Here is a 22,359-nt window from a genome sequence, read left to right as displayed (position 1 = left end):
AACACAAAAACCAGGGCCAGCAGGGTTTTATTTTGCTGCCTTCTTCCCCAGTTCCCCACAGGGCTGCTTAGACTCATTGGTTGCAGTGAGTTATCTGTGTTAACAAAATACAGCCACTGACATTCACATTACCTCATCCATGCAGCCGTTTTGTCATATGGATCCCTTTGATATTAGGAGTGACCTTCCCCCTTGCTGCCAGAGAGATTTTAGTGGGAGTGCAGTGGCGTGATCTCAGCTCACTGCAACCTCTGCCTCCCAGGTTCAGGCAATTCTCCCGCCTCAGCCTCCCAAGTAGCAGGGATTACAGTCATGTGCCACCACACCCAGCCAATTTTTTATTTTTAGTAGATATGAGGTTTCTCCATGTTGGTTAGGCCGGTCTCAAACTCCCGACCTCAGGTGATTCACCTGCCTTGGCCTCCCAAAATGCTGGGATTACAGGCATGAGCCACCAGGTCCAGCCAGTTTCTTTCTTTTGACAGATGCAAAAATCTCTCTTTTTCTGTGAGATCCTGGACCTCCTCTGTCTGCCAAGGCTGCACATATCTCTCTCCCCACTTTACAGATTAGGAAGAAGAAACAAAGAACTAAAGTGCATAACGTAAACTCCGAATCAATCCTTCTTCCAGTCCTTCCCAACAGAACCTGACTTTGCCTGGGTGTCATATACTGTCCTCTATGCATCAGCTATGACTCAGAGAGCAGTAACTCCAAGCCTATTCCTTATTCATCTAAGCCAATCAGAGGGCAGTAACTCCAAGTCTATTCCCTATTCATCTAAGCCAATCAGAACATGACAAGCTAAGTCAGAAAGTTTGGGCTACAAAGACTTGTATTATATAATAAGAGAAATGACTTCTCTCTTCCTTGTTGGAGGTGAGTGAGGAAACACGTTGTCTCAGTCACCAATCACAAGAGGAACCAGCTTTAGAATGAAGCTTAAACTTGAATGGCAAAGAGTAGAGTTAAAAAGAAGATGTTGGTAACATATTTAAATTTTGGAACAACCAATTATTGCAGCCTGTTCCACATTTTGTAGGCTAATAAATGTCCTTATTGTTTTTGCCAGTTTATGTCAAGTTTTCTGAGGTTTGTTTGTTTGTTTTGTAGTCAAAGCATCCTATCCTACCCTGCACTTCAGTTTTGTCCACCTCAGGAAATTCCACTGCTGTTTCATTAGTTATTCAAGTCAGAGACCTAGGAATCATATTTTTTTTCCTTTTCATTCACTGTCTCCAAAATTGAATAAATCAACCAGCCTATTTGCTCTACCTCCAAAACACATTCATAATCTATCCTGTATATCCTTCTCCACTGCCATCGTCTTATTCCACTGTCCCTCACATAAAATCTGCATTCGCCCTCCAACAGTTCTCATTTCTTGCACTCTCATCTTCCTGTAATCTGTTCTCCACACAGAAGTCAGAATGATCTTTTTCGAACGTAGGTCACATCATTCATCTGTTTGAAACTTTCTAGTGGTTTCCAACTTAGAAAAAAGTCCACGTTTCTCATTGATTTAATTACAGTAAAGACTATATCGCTATAATAAAGATCTCAAAATAGAGTGGCTTAAATAAGAGAGAAGTATATTTCTCCTTCACTTAGTCCAGCCAGGCAGGCCAGTTCTTCATGAGCTCATCTGGGAGCCAGGTTCCTCCCATCTTGTTGCTCTACCATGCCTAAGGCCAGTACTTTGTCCTTATTTGCATGGTTGGGCACTCAAGGGAAGGAAGTTAAAGGCAAGTAATTTCCCTGCAGTCAAGTAAGGTGGGTGTTGCACATATCTCTTCTGTTCACATTCCTTTGGCAAGAACTCTAGTCACATGGCCACAATTCACAATAAGGAAGGCAGGGAAATTTAGTCTCTGGTTAGCTATCCAGATAAGAGTCTTTTTCCAAGGATGAAAAAGAGAAGAGATTTGGGGAGGATGCCTAGCAGTCTGGCATCTTTATAATGGCCTTCTCAGCCTAAATGATCTAGATGATGTTGGGGGCCCCTGTAGCCTCTCACACAACAGCTCCTACGTCCTTCCTTGTTCACTGATTTTGAACCACGATGGCTTTCCTTCTGTTCCTCAAACATTCTGAAATCATGCCTACCTCAAGCACTGTTCACTTGTTCTCCCTTTCCTTGGAACTCTGCCCGATGGTCCTCTCAGTCTCGGTTTTTTTCTTATCCTTCAAGTAACAGTTTGAAAATGTCCCATCCTTTGAGAGGCCTTCTCTGACCACCCTTCTAATATTTTCCTCCTCTTAACAATCAATGTCCGTGATCCTGAGTTATTTTCAACACTGATCATTTTATGAAATCATTTGATTATTTGTGTATTGCCTGTCTCCCTCGCTGGAGTTTGAGCTCCATAAGGGTAGGCGATCTTATTTGTCTTAATCTTATTCACTGCTGTAAGCTCAGTGCCAAACCATTGTATAGACATGATTAGCGCCCAACAAATACTTTGAAAAATAAGTTGAATAAAAGGATAAGAGTATCCTAAGCAATGTCTCCCTATCTTGTCCTTGTGCAATTATCTTTCAGATCAAAATGTGAGATTTTGCATTTATCCCTTCTCATTTCATCTTGTCAGATCTGGCCCATTGCCCTGGTCTATAGATCTCTCTTGGGTGTGACTCTGAACCTGCCCTCTGCCAGTGGATCTGCAGGCCCTTCTCACCACTGCATGTTAGTAAGCAGGCAGCCACATTGTTTGCACTGTATCAATTAACACTCAGAGTCCCACACTTCTTTAATCCATACTTCCTGTTCATTGCACCCCCTTTTCATATGAGCTTCTACAATCTCCATAGTTGTTTACAAAGCGATAACTGAGTGCCATGGGGAATAATGAACAAGGATTCAGGAGATCTGGATGGTAGCTCCAATTCCACTGCTGTTTGTTGTTTTCTAAACCACCTTGAGAAGTCATTCTCTTCTTTGTGGTCTTAACTATTCCCTTTGTAAAATAGAGAAAATCATGCCTGTTTTGCTTTACTCAGAGGATCAGATAACAATGTACATAAATATGCTGTGGAACAATTTAAAATTCTGTTGGAGTAGAGGGTAGTATTCCAGGACAGCCAGGGCCAGATCACAGGAGTCAGAGAGAGTCTGTGCAACCTGGGGAGATTGTGGGGTCCAGAGGCCGTTCTCTGGAGCACATCTTCCAAAATCCCGCTTCATTGTACACAGTAGGGCATCTTGTATTTTCTTCCCCTGGTTTTCATGCCAAGCATGGAGACACCTCCTCAAAAAAACTGCAAAAGAAAAAATCCCTTTGTGCTAGGTAACAAGATAAAGGCCTTACTCAGAAGGGAGACTTTTAAATATTGTTATAACCACGGTAACCTATGGCCCTATATTGCACATACTAAAGTCTCTCAAAAATCCCAAAGGGGATTGTATTCGTAATAAAAATTTAAAAACTTTAAAAGCTTCCTTTTATCTCTCTCTCAAAATCTCATATAAATACTGGCTATACCCAAAATCTACTTTTTTTCTTCTCCAAACTCTCCTAGCCCATCCTGGCCATGATCTCTTTTATCTTCTTCTCTCCCATGATCAGCTGGTTCCATGTAAATCAATTGAGCTGAGCCAGGTTCCACTGGATTCTTTCCTTGTGAACCCATTATATCGTTTAATACCACAACATTGCAGAAGCTGAGCCAGCTGTTCAGCATTTGATGTGCACTGAAGGAGGAAGAGTTTGAGGAGTGCTCATAACATTTACATTTTCTACCTGTCACACTGATCTGTTACCTTTTAAACTAAATGAAACTGAGGCTCAGATATGGTGGAGAGGGAGCACACCCAGGGTCTACCCGAGATTAAGTAGCTTTCTCTAGTAGTTCAGTGACTTACCCTCCCCTCTACCTCGACAGGATGTTTTCCAGGCCCCCCTGAGTTGTCCAACCCTGATGTCTCTAACTTATAAACATAGCTTACATAGCTTATACTTTTTTATGGTTCTCTAGAGCTTGGGAATAGTAATTGTGTGTGCTGATAAAAACACACACAAACAGCTTTTGAACTGGTTGCCTCCTTCATGTCCCAGCCACAGCATCATTTAGAACCTCTAGAGCTACAAATAAATCATCATTTGGAGTGAGCACCCAAGGCTGGAAACTAATAGAGGGCCTCTGGTGTTTCTACTTCCAAAATCTGTGGCCGTACTATCTCAGAATCGCTTTTGCCCATGGCTTACAAGTGAAAACAATCCTCATCGCCTGCCTTCCTCACTCCTCCAGGTTTTTACGTGAAAGGAAACAGTTTTTTGGCAAGTCCCTTTGAAAAGTTTTCAAACCTCTGTTCTAGGGGATGGCTAAGCTGAAAGCCTTAAAGTGACTGAGATCATTTGTACTGGCCAAGATGTGACCTGGATGTAGAAGTGTTTGCACTTATTCAACCTGCACGGGAGTGCCTGCTCTGCAGCCTTCCTGAGGTCAGAGCTCTCAGGATATCATCAAATGATCTCATTTTGGTTCAGTTAAGCTCACACTACAAGACCGACTGTGTGCCACATACCACAGTGGTATGACGGATACCAAAAAAAAAAAAAAAAAAATACTTTCAAAGAACTTGCATTCCAGCGGGTAACCAGACACAAAAACAGATCATTTTGTGTTCATGCATTGAACATGGTGACAGGGCGAACACTGCAGAGGAAGCATGGACCTAGGGCTCTTAGCTCAGCCTGGTGGGAGTGGGGCTTCCTAAAAGATGCAACATCCAAGCTGAATCTTAAAATGTATGTAAGAAAGCGCTCAGAGAGGGGGAGGAAGGTATTCTGGAATAAAGGAACAGAGGCACAGAACAACACAGTGTAGTCAAGCTCTACAAATGTTTCTGCATATTACAGCACAGCAAAAAAGTAGAAAAGAAGAGAAGTTGAGATAGAGACTGGCAATGAAGCTGTGATGGCAGAAAGGGGTGGGATCATAAAGAGCTTTGCGTGTTCTAAGGCACCTGACACTATGTGAAAAAGACTATGGAGAGCCAGAAGGGTTTTAAGCAGAAAGTGGCAAAGTCAGTCTTGCCAGGTATCTTAATTTCAACGGAACCACTTGCTATTTGAGTTTTCTGCTTAGGAAACATTTGGAGGTCTGGAATTTCGTGACTGAGAGTCCTTATCAAGATATGACGTGGCTGTATGTGAGAGTTCAGGTGTATCCTCAGGCTCACCCTCACAAATGAACTGTGTGATGCGCTAGTGTTTTGCCTGGACCTAGGGGGCCCAGCCACCCATCAGTTCAGGGCCTCCATGGCATGCAGCCCAGTGCCCATTTCTCCTGTCCTCTGTGCAGGTCAGCACTGCCCACTGCCAGACTGCCCTCTACCAAAAACCAGGGTTAAGTAGCTCCCTTTCACCACTTACAATTCTTACAGCGCAAGTCTTTAGGTCAAATTTTTCTTTCTGATACTGTGAGGATAATTTGGCAGCATTATCAAAGCTGCTGGTCTCCTTAAGTCAAGAATTTAAATCATTCCATTTAGTTCTGAACTTCCTTGAGAGAAAGAGAGAAAAAAAAAATGTGTTGATGAGTTCCTTAGAATGAGAAATATATTTGCTGTGATGAACAGCTGTTTGCCAGTTCTTGAAGACGTTTCTCTCTGAAGCACTGAAAATGTACACAAGAGCCCTCAAGTGTCTGGAGAAGAGGTTTCCTTTAGAAAATTCCCCACGGCCTACTGTGAGTAACCTGAGTTTGGATCACTGTGAAAATCCACCTCCATGTGATAGAGTTATTTATATCTCAAGAATCACCATGGAACAATGAGCACTCTCCAAGTTCTCTTCATGGAGGCCTGTTGTTCATTTCTTTTGAGGGAACATCTCTTAATAAATGGAGTCTCCCCACTCCAGAATCTGTTGCTCTAAATTTGCTAAAACATTTTCAATATTTTGTCGAATTCCTGTATTAAATTCTGGAATGGAAAGAAAGTTTAATATCATGGGTAATCAGTAATCAGAGGAATGTGAGATATTGGTTGTTTGGAAGCAATTAGTAAGTTTTTTTTAAGAAAATGTATTTTAAAAGTCATATAATCTAATGTAAAAATTATATATATTTTGAGTGACACAGTCCTATTCTTCCATGACCAATGCTGTATATACATAAAGGCTACGAGTTAAATGGGAGCTCACCAAAGAACAACCAACTCCCAAAATGCAGGGTTTCTGATAACCATGTTAGAGAAGGCTGCTTTGGTCTGAAGCTGAGATGCAAAGAAAGGACTCTGCCCAAGTCACATGTTCTCCTTCACATGAGATAAGGAAGCACAAACATCCTGGCCATCCCTGAGAACAGGAAGTGAAAGGTATAGGACCAGAAAAGAGAATGTGGGGTGCGTAAACACTTACTTCACACTGTGAAATGTAGCATGATGAACTTCAGACACTCAAGGAATCCAGGTATTCTCCTTTCCTGCTTATACAGAAAAGAAGGAAGAGGTAGATAGTTGTCTTAGTCACTTTAGGCTGCTGTAACAAAAATATCATAGACTAGGTGGCTTAAACATCAGAAATTTATTTCTCACAGTTCTAGAATCTGGGAAGTCCAAGCTCAATGCACCAATACATTCAGTTCCTGGTGAAGGTCTTTTTCCTGGTTTGCAGACAGATGTCTTGCTGTATCCTCACATGGCAGAGAAAGAGAGGAAGTATTCTCTCTCCTGTCTTTTCTTATAAGGACACTAATTCCATCATAAGAGCTCCACCCTCCTGACTTAATCACCTCCCAAAGTCCTCATACCCAAATACCATCACATTCGGGATTAGGGTTTTGACATAAAAACTTGGGGAAGACACAAACACTCAGTCCATAGAAACAGAGAAGCAAAATGTCCCGTTCTATGGAACTTACAGAGGAAGGCAGAAGCACCTTGCCCAGCATCAAGTATTTTTCTTGAAACTGTCTAGAACCTCTAACAAAAAAAGTAGAAGGTGAATAATTAGGAGACAACAGGAAGTAGGAGAGAAGAAATGACGGTACCAGAAGAATACAGGAAGATGACAGATTCTAATGAAGGCAGTGACACAGAGATGGCTTTCTAAATTCAGAATGAGACAAGTATAACCAAGGATATTCACTGGTGTGTGGAAGGCTCTGGTAGGATTTGTCACTGAACTGTGGTGAAAACAGCCTCCCTGAAGCCTTGAGTAGGAATAATATGTGTGAGGGAATTGGCAACAAAACGAAGCCAGAAAGGCTGGTTGTTCAGGGCTCTGTGGCTGCAGATAAAGAATCTTTTTGGATGCAGTAGCAGATAGCTGTTGGTATTGTGTATGTGTTTTGTCTACCCAGCATTGCTATTCCCACTTCTTCTGTTAATAACACCTCTCTTCTCTGTTTGGAGAAATCTTCCTATCCCACTATCCAGTCCATCGCAGTCTCACCTTCCTGGTCATAAACAGACTTGCCACATCTCTGGCCACATGATTAGCTCAGATATGGGCACATGATTCAATATGAGTTGACCATAGTCTTTCTCCAGGATTGTTCTCATGAGTAAGGTCTTTTGCCTGCTTGGTCAAATGAGCTGGAAAGTTGTGACTCTCAGACTGCTAGTGGCTATATTTGTGCCTTTTGGAGTAAGTCTATCCTCACTGAGAAAACGTATTGATGTAAAAATACAAGTAGGTGTGGATGATGGGAATCTTACTACATTGAGACCCAGGTTTGTTCTCAGTTCCTGCAGCTCTTCTTCCAGCTTGTGAGCTACTCCTGGATCTCCCTAATAGATGAGCTCCATCTCTCCTTTTCTTGTTAAGCTAGTCTGAGTCACCTTCCTATCATTTGCAACCAAACATTTTAGGTGCCTAAGTCATACCAGCAACACGAAAAGGCTGGGAGGGTGGGGTTGGGTATTAATGTCCATTATAATTTAATTACATTCAGTTGAACAAAGGGTTTTTCTAAAAACAATGTTAATAGAAAGTGACATATATATGTGTGTGTAGACGTGTGTGTGTGTGTGTGTGTGTGTGTATCCCTCTAGCTTTGCTCTACTGGACATTAACATCTCAGGGAAAGAAAAAGAACCAGAAAAAGTCCACTGTGGCTATGCTTCTACACAAAATTTGTAACAAGACACGAGAAAATATCTCCAGAGAGCAAGGATTGTTTTCTTTAAAAAGTAAAGTGTTTTAACATAAGACTCTGGAATTTTCTCCTCTGCTTGTTTTTTAGAGACAGTGAGAGAACAAGAGACAGAAAGATTGATTCATCTCTGTACAGCTGAAGAATGAGGAATGGACTATTTAGGTCCTTGGTTGTACAGTTTGATGACATAGTTTTTGCTTGTTAAAGAAAAACTGACTTCACCATAATTCTGCAGAATCAGCGTCTTGACCTGACTTCAGAAAGCAATTGTAATTCAATGGTGTTAAAAGCACACTTTAAAATAGCTTTAAGTTACAAAAGGCATGTACCTGAATCTCACTTGATCCCAAGCAAAAAACTCATGGTTTTCCCCACATTATACCCACAGAAGCCTGCCTCAAAAACATAATATGGCAAGTTCTAAACTTGCAAAGTGTAAGAAAAACATATCACTTTTAAAGAAAGAACTCCTAATGCGCTTAATTTGTTTTTCAAAAAACAAATTCATATATAAAAATTCATATATAGCCTTAAAATAAGCTATATAAATTCATATGTAGCTTTTCAAAACCACATCCCTTAACTAATGTCAGGCACACCTCCACCCAATACTGGAAGGTTAGCAATAGTCATTCTCTTGGACGTGTGCCACTAGATGGCGTGTCAGACTAACTCACCTCTGAGCGACTTCCTAGCTACTTCTACACCTCATGCCGTTTTTTGGTGAGTCATCTTAGGCCACCTGATAAGCATTCAGGAAATGCTTATAACCAATTCAGCAGAAAATATAATTTTCACCTAAGTGGTGTGATGAGTATGATTAGGATGTCTCTGCCAAGATTTTCTAAGAGAACCTGAAATTAGCCTACTTCTTATTTCTTGAAATGAAAACCTATAAAAATTGGATTAGAATTAGATAATCATAGGGAAAAATGAATTATTTGTTTTGCCTAATTTTAATCCATCCTATGAGTCTAGTCCTTCCTTGTTTTTTTTTTTTTTTTTTGGTCTTTTTAAATTTTTACTTTTGTGTGGAGGATGGGGTCTTGCTATACTGCTCAGGCAGGTCTTGAACTCCTGGCTCAAGCTATCTTCCTACCTTTGTCTCCCTAACTGTTGGGATTTCAGGTGTGAGCCACAGTGCCCAGCCTTCCTTGCCTCTTGAATGAAATCTATATCTATAATTTATTTGGCCACTCTTAACAATTAAGAGCCTTCTGTTCACTTTTAAACCCTAAAATAGTCTATGTCTATAATTAAGACAGCTATTCTCTTATATTATCAAACTCTAAAGAATATGTAAAGTTAAAGCCTCTTGCCCTCCCCATCTTAAGTTTTTGTTTGTGGTCTAGAGGTTGCATTAGAAAGAAATGCATGTATGTGTGCCTTTTCCATTTTTTCCCATTTAGCACACTTATTTCTCCTTTACTCAATCATTCATTCTTCCTGGGTCCCCCAGGGTTGCTGTGTATCTATAGAGTCATTATGGAGAAACGGAAGGCAGATAAGGAGCAGGAAAGGTTTTTCTTGACGGCACAATGTAATATGGCATTGCACCACATATGAGCTTACAATAAAAAGCTATAAAACCCATAAAGAAACAAAAAACTGTGAATGAAAGTTAGCAGAAGTAACAAACTCTAAAATTAGACCCATAAAGACTGTAGATATTGGAATTACTGGATGTAAAATTTTAAGTTAGTATCTTTAAGATATTCAGATAAATAAGGGGCATTGTTAAAAAAAAAAAAAAAAGAGTAAGCCACAGACACTATCAACAGGGACTATGCAGATTTGAAAAAGAACTAAACTCCTAGAAATGAAATATATATTAATTAAAATTAAAACTCAAAGAAAGGAGATTAGAGGTAGCTGAAAAGAAAATTAGTGAGCTGGAAGATAAACCTGAAGAAATTTACCTGAATAGGGAACAGAAGACACAAAGAAAGGAAATACTAAATATAGATTAAACAATATGGGGCATAGAATGAAAAAAAAAATAACGCTTAATTGGAATTCTCAAGAGAGAGTTTAAAAAGAAGAGGAAATATTTGATGTGTTAATAGCTGAGAGTTTTCCATATTTAATGGAAAATCCAATCCATGGATTTAGGAAACACCACAAATCCTAATCTAGATAAATAAAAAGAAATCCACACCTGGTCACATGTTAATTAAACCGAAGAACACTAGAGACAAAAAAAAAAATCTTTAAAACAGCCAGAGAGATAAGACAGATTAGGAAGGATAATTAAACTGGTAATTAATTGACTTCTCAAAAGCAAAAATAAAAGTCAGAAGGGAGTGTAATAATAACTTCAATATCCTGAAAGAAAATAACTATCAATCTAGAATCATAACCAGTAAAATTATCTTTCAAGAACGAGAATGAAATAAAGACTTTTAAATCAACAAAGACTGATGAGTATCCTACCAACAAATCATTACTGAAGTAAACTTCCTTCAGAAAGAAAATATTTCAAAAGGAAGATCTGAAATATAGGAAAAAAAGATATGCAGAAAAAACATGTGGGTGATTCTAAACAAATACTTTATAAATAAAAACAAAAATATTTTATAAAGCTGAAAAACCAAGATGGAATTAAAACATTAGACAAAATAATACAAAATCCAGAGGAGGTAATCAGACTTAAACTGTTTTAGAGTCTGTCTTTAAGTTAAATCTACATGTTAACATTTTTAAGTTAACTACTTAAAGAAAAAAATTGAGCCCAGATGCTTCAAGCAAAAACAGATTTTCTGCTTGACAAGGTCCCTAAAATCTGGAATTCCCTTGAGAGGGCTTAGCCATCCAAAACAGGATTAATAGTTCTCTGAGATATTTATCAATTCTTTTGCTAACAAAGGTAGTTTTAATTACCTCCTCTTAATTATGGTGCTGTGGAATTTCTCAAATCTTTACAGAACTTAAAATGTCCTCCCATGAATAGCTTCCTTCCTGCCTTCCCCAAGTGTAATTTCTAGCAGGCACATGCTTGTGCCCATCTTGGAAATGAGCTAGGTACCATCACCTTGGTTATCCAACCACCTTTCCTATGCCTCATCTCCTTCTGAATGTTACACAGTCTGTGGAGAGCAGTAAGAGTGACAACAGAATTTATCTAACTTATTACAATCTATAAAAACATACCTTTTGCTCTGTCAGTACCAGCCCCCTCTGTAACCCCACAATATGTATTCCTCTATTACCATACTTACAACAATCAGAGGAGGACATGTATCATATGATTATTTCTCTTGCTGAGGCCATTGAATGTCAGATCATGATTAACTATAGTTGTGTTAATTATGAGTTCTTGGTAACAAATGTAGGTAAGAGTTCTTTATTTAGTTTAAAACATTACAACCAAATTCAATTTGTATGTCTGACATAGAAAAAAAAAGGTCATGGACAACAGTAATACAAACATTTCAGTTTTGATGTCACAAGGCACAAAAACAACTGACAGGTGGCCCTCACGAAGCTAATTTTTCACCCTTCTCTTTCCCACCCTTCTATTCCCTTGTTCTTTATTCTCACAAAGCAAATTTCTTATGCAGTGGTGTCTAATCCTTTTGTTAATAAAACGATTTTTCCTTAAAGCCAAGGTAAAAGAGAAGCTATTTGTGTCTCTTTTAGCCTTCCCAGAAGAAATGAGTCAGACTAGTTACTACATGTCCAGCCCTACCAAGAAACTCTAAGAAAAATTTAGCTAAACTACTATATCTTTTTCCTTCTCACATTCCTTGTCTCTCTATATCTGATCCCTCTTAGTTCTACCTATAATCTTAAAATGTAGTGAAGATGCCAGATTTTTGTTGTTAAGCAGCTTCTGCCCGGAATTCTGAATCCAGATAAATCTGTAGTTTCGCTTAGAAACTTCTCTGCGAGGATTCCCCAGAAAACCTAAAGCACATATTACCCCTCATAGCACAGCTAATGAAAACGAGGCTCTCAGCTGGGTTCAGTGGCTCATGTCTGCAATACCAGCACTTTAGGTAGCCAAGGTGGGAGGATCACTTGAGGCCAGGAGTTTGAGACAAGCCTGGGAAACATAGCTAGACCCCATCTCTACAAACAAACAAACAAACAAAAAAATTAGCTGGACATGGTGGCACATACCTGTAGTCCTACCTACTTGGGAGGCTGAGGGAGGAGGATTGCTTGAGCCCAGGAGTTTGAGACTGCAGTGAACTGATACCACCACTGCACTGCACTGTAGCATGGGCCACAGAGCAAGACCCTGTCTCAAAAAAAAAAAAAAAAAAGAAAAAGAAATTGAAACTCTCCTTGAGTGAAGCCACAACTCCCTCTTAGATTAGCATTTGAGGAATGAATGGTGCTTAGCTGGATGAAGCAGCAACAGTATCTGTCTTCATAGAGCTTCACCACATCCATGACATATGAAAAAGCATCAAGTCTACGACTCTTCTCACCGGATGTCTGGCTGTGAAGAGAAACTGGAATCTGGAATATCCAGATTCCAGTCCCATGGGTATTTAAGGAATTGGAAAGGTCCCTAGACAAGACAGTCAGAAGGCCTGGCTTTATAATTTTAAAAATCATTTGACTACGGACAAGTCACTTAGTATTTTTCAACCTCAGTTTTACATTCTATGTAACGAGACCACAACATCTGCCCTGCCTCTATCACAGGAGTTGATGCTGGGATCAAATGAAAGTGTTCTGTAAACAGTAATATACCATAAAAATAACACAAATATTATTAGTATTAACCTTCTCCCCTTCAAATAGTGCTAAAACTCAGGCTGCTGCTTAAAGCAGTGCAACATTGCCCTTGTGCCACTCTGATGTTAAAAGCCCCTTCTTCAAGCTTCATAGATCAGTTTACCAGATGACTAGGAGGTAGGATACTGGCAGCAAAAAGCCAGGCACTTTTTCCTTCTAGGACTTTAAGTAACTGGCCCCCTATTTTAGTGAATTTGGATTTCTACATCCTATCAATCAATTTCAGACTTCCATTAACATGCTGGAGGCATTTAAATCTGATTTTGGAAGGATATATAATGAGGACTTTTATTATTCTTGTCCACCCAACTTTGGGTAAGACCACAGTGGAAGTGCTATTGGCCAGTCATCCTTATAATTTGTACGCTTTATAAAATGATTGAGTTTTTCCATTTCCCCAATGGCATCTTTTCTTTCTATTCATGATTTAAGTTTTGCTAAAAATATATCAAGGGAATGAGAAAATTACCTGTAATTCTTGTTGTCTGTTCTGAGACTGTCACAATAGATCACTATTCTGGGAATGGAAATATCTACAACAGGCTCCCTGGGAGTGCTCCTGACACTCCTTTCTCTCTGCCTGTTTTCCTACTACCACTACCATACTCTGGTGAGCCCATCCACGTCACAGCCAGACTTCTGAGAGACTCACCACAGCCAGCCCCAAAGGAGTGAGAGGGACCTCACCAGGACATTTGAAGGAAAAAATTTTAAGGCCCAAGGAAGCCTCAGGACTAGCTGTTTGGAGTACACCAGAGGTATGACTTAGTGCAACAATTTCCAAATGCATCTGATCTCAGGAGTCTCCTGGAATGCATATTAAAAATATGAAGTCTGACTCTAGACCCACCCAATCAATCTCCAAGGCAGGGTCCAACAATACCTTTTTAACAGCAATCAAGTTAATTCTTACGGTTAGGCAATTTTGGGAAACACTGATCAGCAGAAAAGATCCAGAGATTGGGAGTCTAAAGACCTAATAGGTTTGTGACTTCATTAATGGCAGTGATGGTTTCTTCACCTATTAAAAAAAATTGGGTGGGGAGGGGTAGTAAATTACAACAATATCTGTGACTTCAGCTTCCCTCAGAGGCAAGATCTAATCAGATTACCTATGGAGAAATTTTGTGGACTATTCAGAAATATTTACAGATGTGGTCAGGTGCCTTGGGTTTGGGTGGCAGCCTTTTCCCATCTCCAGTATGCCTAATCCTATGTCAAGTTCACAGTGAGGATCATGAGAAGGGGGATGAGAGACCTAGCATCTCCGTGAGACCTGCCCTGTGTTGGCAAAGATGGAACCTGAGCCCCAGGAGCAGTTGACGCTGAGCTCCCCTGTGAGCATGCTCGGATGGAATAGCTGACATGCACCAAGTCCATGGCCATTGTCTCCAACTTCCTAATGAATCCATGCATGGCCTAGAGAAGCAGCTCATCTACCAGGGGACACCTCCTTGCCACCTGCATCCACACTCCCTCCTCCAGCATGTTCCTGACTCAGTAGTGACTCATAGGCAAGTACAGCAGCTTATGCATCATCCCTCTGGGACCCCTGCTGCTCACCCTTTCCTGATCCTAATTCACCTCTTTTCAGTTCAGCCTTTTGAATATTGGCTTTTCAGATCACCGAGCATATATTTAAATAGGATGATGGACAAACACATACAACACTTTAATATCAAAGTATTCCCATTTAAGTTTTTTAAAAAACTAAATCTCTGGGTTTATTATAATTTATCCATAGCACTATTTCATACTCTATGTATAAAATCTCCTTTCTTGAGCATGTCTTATTTCCCCTATTAAATTACAGGGTCCTAGTGGACAGAGATTATGTCTTACACAAGATTTACTTTGTACCCCAATAAAACCTAGGAAAGAAGCTAACAAATATAACCATTTCCTATGCAGGACACACTATTCAAGGGAGAAGAAACAAAAGGACACATAGAGGAAAGTCAGGGGTGCTGAGGACAGCAAGCTTTGATTTGTCAACTCAGCCTTAACTCCTGTCCATATACCCAGAAACAACTGCCTTTTTCTTCTACTGAAAGCCTGGAAGTCTGAATGATTTATGCAGTTCTACAAAGGACAACCTGGTCCCAACTCCCAAGGTTAATTCAGTAGCCTGCTGTTTTCTTTGTATTTTTCCATCTATCCGTAGTTTTGTTGTCTTTGGAATTGCAGGTTTCCAATTTTAATAATTCTTTAATTCTTTCCCATTGCTACCCTCAACCCTCACCAAAATCATATGTCTTTAGTTTTTTAAAAAAACATTATTTTTGGTCTCTGCAGCTGGTGCTATGAGGCTCTTTGGTGGTGAAAAGCCTGACACAGTGCTCAGTATAAAGCGATAATAGCTACCACAGCTACCCAATATTCTCCAAAATTGCCTGAGCAAGTTGAAATCCAAAGCTGGTGACTAAGAAATGTTTTTTATCATCTTTTCCATCTGAACTGGGGTCCAAACAGACAGGCTAGACCTAGGCTTTCAGAGGCCAGGGACACCAGCAAGTCTAAAACTCAGCACCAGGGTTATGGCTTGTGTCTTCCAGCCCTTGGAAGTACCAGCACTGGGTTCAACTGTTTTCCTGATTTCTCTGGGACTGGCCAAAGTAACAGGGAAATTCTTTCGTAGGTCAATTCTCCAAGCAATGACACATACCAGCTCATCCCTCCGACCCTCACCCAGCCACTTTTTTATTTCATTGCAAACATAGGATGTTTTTTGGAAATGTCATGAAGTACAAATGGATACTAGAGGAATGGTACTCTGAGAATAGGGTCTAGCTCCAGTAAGGTGGCTCTGGAGAAGACCAAAAAGATGTTAAAGAAGAGGCCTTCCTCAGAGGTTGTCCACAGATCCATAGACAGGGAAGAAACCACTGCTGGATTAAGGGATAGCAAAGTCAAGCATTATCCTCCACGGATTTGACCCAAACATGTACCCCACAAGAGTGCAAAGTGAAAAGTTTTGATAAAAATATGTCAACAAAAGCGGAGGCTATGAGAAACACAAGTTTGGATGGAGTAAGCGGTTCATGGATAAACATCCAGACAAGAACGAGTCAGGTTTGTTCTTGAAAAGAAATTAACATAAACAATGCATCAACTTCTCATGCCTTGAGTAGGAATCAGATATTTGGGCTGGGTTCAGCTAGGCAGTTCTTCTGTTGGTATTAGCTGGACTCACTCATATATCTGCAATCAGCTGAAAGTTGATGGGCTGTCAGATAGGGTGACAGGGTAACTGGGCCCTTTTCTTTTGTCATGCAGCAGGATAGTCCAGGCTTGTTCACCTGGTGGTAGTTGCAAGGTTCCCAAGGGCAGCAAAAGAGGACAAGCCCCATGCACAAGAACTTTTCAAGTCTCTGTTTGTGTCACATTTGTTGGGCTACTGGCTAAATCAAATTACACAGCCAACTCCAGATTCAAGGGGTAGGAAAAAAAGACGGCACCTCTTGATGAAAAGGAAGTTGTGGCCATTTTTGCTATCTACACAAATGACAAAATCCAGAAATCTAGCTTTGGAATTTAGGCAAACTCTATCATTCAGGCAAGGGTGGCAATAGGAAGTACTCCTTCCTGAGAAAGCAGTATCTCTAATCTCTTGAAAGTGGCCATAGTGGCAGTCTAGTCAGGCCAAATGCTGTATGTTCCACATCCCCTATGTCCTAGAATGGCAGAACTGGGATGGCAGAAACAATTAATGCTAAGTGAAGCACAAAACCAGAAAAGATTAAGTGAAGTTTGTAGGTGAAATGGTCCACATTCAAAATATAATGAGACGATGTTATTTCCCTCTTAAATTCCTTCTCATTCTTTTCTATATGCATTACTGCTTTCTCCTCTTTTCTCACTCTTCTGTTTCATGTGTATATTTTAAGCATTTATCACAAGGCACCCAATGACAATCTAATCCGAGTGCAGAGGGAGGCAGGGCTCTGTGTGTGGCACCAACCTGTGGAAAGTCCAGGAGAGGGGAGGAAGAGAAGAGCCCTTAATGTCTAAGACTCAGATGTTGACATGTGCAGCAGAAAAGGAAAAAGCAGTTTACGTTCTCAGAATGGAAAAGGAAATACTACTTAGACAGCTTTTCAAAAAGGTATACTTGCTTTTGCTTTGTCCTAGCCACTTAAGAATTGTCATTCAGAACAGCAAATTGAAGTCATTTCTGTGATTGTACCAGAGGTCACTGTCACTGAGCTCACCAAAGGCCTTTTGATTTTAGTGTAACAACAGTCATTGACTAGTGACTGGAAAGTGATGGGGATAAAAGGTACATTTTGACTTGAAGCTATCTTTCCTTGTCAGCAGAAGGCCTTCTTCTAATAGTAGTAATAAATTCTTCTGTCTCTAAGTATAGCACAGGAGGTATAGAAAAGCATACTGTAGGCATAGGCAATTTCTGGAGATTAGCAGTCCAGAGCAAACTCTCTTTCAGAATTGTAAATGGAGTCCTGGTTCTGTTAAGGGAGGAGGTTGGGCAGGATAAACGCTATAGTTGAGAAACTCTGTATGTAGGAATGTTCTCGCACATTCTTGCTTTCTTGGTAAGTTTCTCAAACTAGTTAGATGGGCACAGAGGTTTGAAATCAGCCTCCCTTAAAGGCTGCCTCCCATCCCTTGCCAAAGCAGAGATCAGCAAATCTTCCAAGGTGATGGCCAGAGAAGGTCCCGGGTCTGCTGGCTCTTGGATTTGTGTCTTGTCCCCATAGTCCATGTCTGATTTCTCGTCATCCAGAGAAATGTTGACAACATCAGACCACAAGGGACATCCTGGTTGGAAAGTCATTCTAGGAAAGAGCAGAAAGAGCCCAACATTAAGCCACACGCTAGTTAAAGAAAACAACCCATAACAGATGGCTCTCTGGGCAGAGCCCACAACCTGTTCAGTGCCAGGTACCCCTGACTCTCAGAACCTTTCATTAGACCTGTGATGGTTGATCCCAAACCTCATAGAGGCAAAAGCCAGCGTACATCTGATAGGCTTAGTTCCATGGTCACAGAATAACTTCTCACCCCCTTTAGGATAACTACTATGTTTAGAGCTCCACAACAGCAAGTGTGGTTGGTATTCCATAAACCTGAAATCGCCTGAAAGTTTCTTCCCTACTCATAGTACTTTGGTTATTGCATTTTTTTATTTAAAGAAAAATAAAATACACTGAATTCCTTTGGAAGGGTTAATTGTATCAAAACCTTTTTCTGTTCATATTCCTTCTCCCCATACTAAACACTAAAGACAACGTCCAGCTTGGATTCATATAAAACAGAAGGAGGCGGGGTAATTGCAAAGGGGGAGAAGCAGTTGTGTTGGAGAGTGATCTCCAAAGCATGGGGGTCAGAGGCACTTGGTACCCCACAACGGACATTTGTGACTGTCCCCCAACGTTTCTCTGAGGTCGAGGGCTCCCATTTTGGGGCTGTGGGACGGAGTAGGCAGCTCTTGGCATTTTGAAAATAATGAAGTCTATATAAGACCACTTACAAAAGAGACAATGAACTGGGTAGGGACCAAAGGATTTCCTTCGCATATACGGGCACAATACAGTTTATACTCCATAAAACATCAAAGGAGGAGACATGAGTTGTCCTTTGAGTTGTCCTTTGCAAACAGCAGTGGCTCTTAACCTTCTCTGGGATGTGGATTCTTGAAAATCTGATGCAAGTTACAAACCCTCGCCCCAAGCAGGGCTGGGGAGGAATGCACATAGAAGCATGCATTGAAGATTCTGCACACAGACCTCAGAAGCCCACTAAAGGCCGGTGGTGGTGATGGCTCCTGGAATCCCTGATACTAAACCCTTCCGAGTTGGTTAAATACCTAATGCTCCCTGTAAAACCATCTACATGCCTTCAACTTTCTTCTTGTTTTCCAACTCTCCCAGCCCTTGCTTCCTTCCTTCATCTGACTCTGGACAGAGTGAGGTTGAAAAATCCCCCAGCCTACCATCCGCGGATGAACTCGCCCAGGCAGGCCCCTGTGGCCTCTCCAGGCAGGGCCCTCCCGCCTCGCCACCTCCCCGGCCCCGGGACAGCGACACTGCCCGCCCTGCCTGGCGGCTCCCGCTCAGCCCCCTCGGAGGAGGGGAGGCAGATGCAGTCTCACGGTTTTCTTGGCGGGCTCCTTTTTCCTCCTCTTCTCCGAGTTGCTGTGGTAGGGCAGGTCGCGGCCACGGTAGGATGGGCCGCGGGTCAACTCCAGCTCGCTGTAGGGCGGCAGCGCGTCGTCTGACGCGTCCTCCTGGTCGTCCTGCGACGAGCCGGCCTTGTAGGTGCCGGGCGGCGACCACGCATAGTAGGAGGCGCTGCGCGGGCCGAGCTGCGCGCTCCGTTTGGACGGTGTCTCCAGGCTGCCGCCTCGGCTGGCGCCCTCGGGCCGCGGCTGCCGCTCCCGTGCACCGCCCAGGTACGAGTGGTCGTATTTGGGCGCGGTGCCCGGCGTGCGGCTCACGAGCCGCGGCAGGTGCGCGTCCTCAGTGGGTCTGCGGCGTGCGGGGCTGAAGGCCCAGCCGCGGTCGGCGTCGGTCAGGGGCTCGCGGCTGCGGCTGCGCTGGCCGTAGTACTCCTCCAGGGAGTCGTCCTGGTAGAAGCCGCCGTGCGCCCGGGACTCCGAGCGCTCGAAGCGGCTCCCGCCCCGCGCCTCGTGGCTGTTGCCGTCGGCCCGGCGGGGCCGCTGGCCGTAGGAATCAGCGAAGGCTGCCAGCTCGTCCATGGAAACGGCCGGCACCCCCGTGGCGAAGTTCTTCCGTGACAGCATCTCGGATTTGGAGCGTGGCTGGCTGCAGGTAGAGGAGGAGTGGGTCAGACGGTCAGTCCCTCCCTGGAGCTCGAGGCAGAGCTCCAACATCACCAATCGTGTCCCGGGGCTGCGCTCAGGACACCTCGGCCTGAGCCTCAGCCCAAGCCTCAGCCCTGCTCCAGGCTGGATGAAGCATTCCAGGCTCCTCTCTCACCCCAGAACGTCAAGTGGGGGCAACCTAGTCTATCCCACTCGTGTGCCACGCATCAAAATGGAGTCGTGTGGACAGAACATATTCTGTGTCCTATGGAATACCAACACACTGTGGGGCTGCCTTCTGGTCATTATGTTGTGACCTCTCGTTGACAGCCACACGTCTCCAACCTCAAAGCCATCGCAGGTGTCGTCAGTACACACAGTTATGGTCCCAGGAATCCCTGTAATGTGTGGTGACACACAGAGAGGCCTTTTCTTCCCTTAGAGCCGAGGGCCAATTTACCCACTGGGGCAGGAGGGGAGAGGGACCCTTGCAATTTGTAAGGGAAAGGCAATGTCGCCTGTCTTTTAAGGTAAAGGACAGATGAGTGGTGAAGGTGCTATTTAAGGGGAATAGCAAATCTTAGCCTCCCACAATTGTGGGAGGCCACATCACCTGGGTAAGTGCCTTAGCACCTGGAAGTTTCCATTTTCCCAGCTTAAAATTGGGGACATTAATAGTAGCTGCCCTTTAGAGTTATGAGAATTAAATGCAAGAGAAGTGTTTGGCATTTTATCTTTCATATACCAAATGATCAAAAATGAGGGAGATGGCCAGGCATGATGGCTCACGCCTGTAATCCCAGCACTTTGGGAGGCCAAGGTGGGCAGATCGCTTGAGTTCAGGAGTTCAAGACCAGTCTGGGCAACATGGCAAAAACCTGTCTCTACCGAGAAAAAAAAAAAAAAAGATGTGAGATGATGGGTAGGATTCTTTAGAGGTTATAGGATAAAAATATGAGAAGGGCAGAGATATATTAATGTTCACTAAAGGGTCTAGGAGACCCATTTCAAAGGTCTTGAATAATTACTTCTACACATGTTATCACAAGTGTTCCCTGTCTTGACAAATGTGAGATGTTCAATATCCTGTAGAAAGAGAGATGTGTCAGGATAACCTGGAATGGGAGACAGAGATACTACTGGATGGCATCTTCCTTGCCTCCGATCTACCCTGCTTTCCAGCTCCTGCCCCCTCACACCGACCAGACCTGCCCCTCACAGCCATCACCTGTGCCTGAAGCTCTCTCGATCCTCTTTGTTATACTCCATGGCTGAGGGCCCGCGGCTTGCCCCACTGCTGCCTCCCATGACACCTGACCAGTAGTCAGGATTGCTCTCCAAGTCCCCAGACACAGGGAACTGTTTGCTTCTCATCTGACGGAAAGATTGGCGGAAATTGCTGTCCTCCTCATGTAGGGAACTGAGTTCTGAGATGGTGTTGTTATCTGCAGGGACAAAACCAGGCATCATAGAACTTTCTATGTGTTACTCTGTGTTCGACAGGAAGGGAATCCTGTTAAGGGCTGAGAACCTAGGCTGCAGGAAACTCCCGCCTCATTCCTGTCCAGGGTGGGTTGTAAACCTGAACTAGTGGTGTTTGCATTCTTAGCTCAGCAGGAATTGGCTCCAGTTTGAAGCCTACTTGCTTATAGAGAGGGAGGTTCCTACATGCTCTGTTCTTGGAATAGGAGAACAAGTTTGTTCTTGTTGCACCTAAGGCAGGCTTTCCAGAACTCAGGCTCTCTGTTGCTGGCCTCCGCCTAGTAACATCATCATCCTTGTTCAAATGTTTTCTTCTTCCTTTATAATTCTGTGATGAGCTGTGTTTATCCTAGGCATGTTAAGCCAGAAACAGAAAAAGAGAGACAGAAGCCACAGATCGCAGCATCTTCCTTACTGCTGGCTCAGTCCTAAGATGGACCTTCAGAGCCAGTCCTGCCATATGCTGTGGAGGCACCGCGTTCTGGCCTCCTTTGGCTGTGCCCCTCCCCAGAGAGCAAGAAGTCCACAGAATAGTTGAATAGTCAAGGGGAAACATGTACCTAGTATCCATATACCCACTGCCTTAGCCCATGCTCATCTAGGAACCTGGAAGATCCTGCTCAAGTAGCACCAAGCCTACTTTCAGCACTTGGGCAGACCTCTTCCCCTCTCCCAAAAAATTTTTCCAGGGGTATGTGTCCATGAGAGGCTAGGCCAGCATTTTGGAAATATGGGAAGAAAAGGGGGTTGTGCTGTACTTATACCTGTGGGCCTCTACTTATACTCTAGCCCCAGCCCAAAAATATAAATGGGGTATCTAGTCACAGCTTTCTGATTTCCTAAAGTGGCCTGATTAGCTTTTCGCAAAAGCAGTTGTAAACAAGGACCAGAATCACAGTCTGGAAAGGAAAAAATAAACAAAAACTCAACTATTTATTTATACAACTTTGAAATGTATTGAATTTCATTGTACTTAAAAAATAAATCTAGTGAATCTATTTGCAATGTAACTGAATCCATTTGTTTTCTAAAATCCTTTAATTAGAACTTCAAAATATTATCAGAAACAACATTTACCAAATTTCAGGCCTACCTGTTGAGTGAGAGGGGGGCCAAGATAAGATGTGGAAATATGTGTCTCAGACTCCCTCTACTTCCCCCCCTCACTATCCCCAAGAGTCCTTGGAGGAACAGGGGATTTTTGCACAAAGATGAGGGAGGGTCTCCCAACACAGCCTCCT

At 42.6% G+C, this 22,359-nt stretch overlaps 1 protein-coding gene and 1 long non-coding RNA gene across 8 annotated transcripts in view; both read right to left on the bottom strand.

The window, feature by feature from the left end:
- Positions 1–429: 429 nt before the first annotated feature.
- Positions 430–9,103, bottom strand: LOC103879877. Its single transcript, XR_640666.4, has 3 exons — positions 6,363–9,103; positions 5,376–5,505; positions 430–3,258 (listed from the first exon to the last, which is right to left on the bottom strand). It is a non-coding gene; the product is annotated as an uncharacterized LOC103879877 (long non-coding RNA).
- A 2,327-nt stretch (positions 9,104–11,430) lies between these two features.
- The window catches only part of ILDR2 (immunoglobulin like domain containing receptor 2), a 61,508-nt gene continuing 50,579 nt past the window's right edge, over positions 11,431–22,359 (bottom strand). For all 7 annotated transcript variants that reach the window (XM_021930978.2, XM_021930991.2, XM_003893501.5 and 4 more), the window contains 3 exons: positions 20,865–21,081; positions 18,965–19,637; positions 11,431–17,648 (listed from right to left, as the gene is read on the bottom strand). In XM_021930978.2, the coding sequence (XP_021786670.1) occupies positions 17,613–17,648; positions 18,965–19,637; positions 20,865–21,081 (926 nt within the window). In that variant the 3' untranslated portion in view covers positions 11,431–17,612. The remainder of the gene's footprint in view (positions 17,649–18,964; positions 19,638–20,864; positions 21,082–22,359) is intronic.

The sequence above is a fragment of the Papio anubis genome, chromosome 1, assembly GCF_008728515.1.
Source record: "Papio anubis isolate 15944 chromosome 1, Panubis1.0, whole genome shotgun sequence".
In the NCBI taxonomy this organism is placed as follows: Eukaryota; Metazoa; Chordata; class Mammalia; order Primates; family Cercopithecidae; genus Papio; species Papio anubis.
The sequence above is the reverse complement of the archived record's forward strand: the minus strand, read 5'-3'. Positions and strand labels throughout refer to the sequence as shown.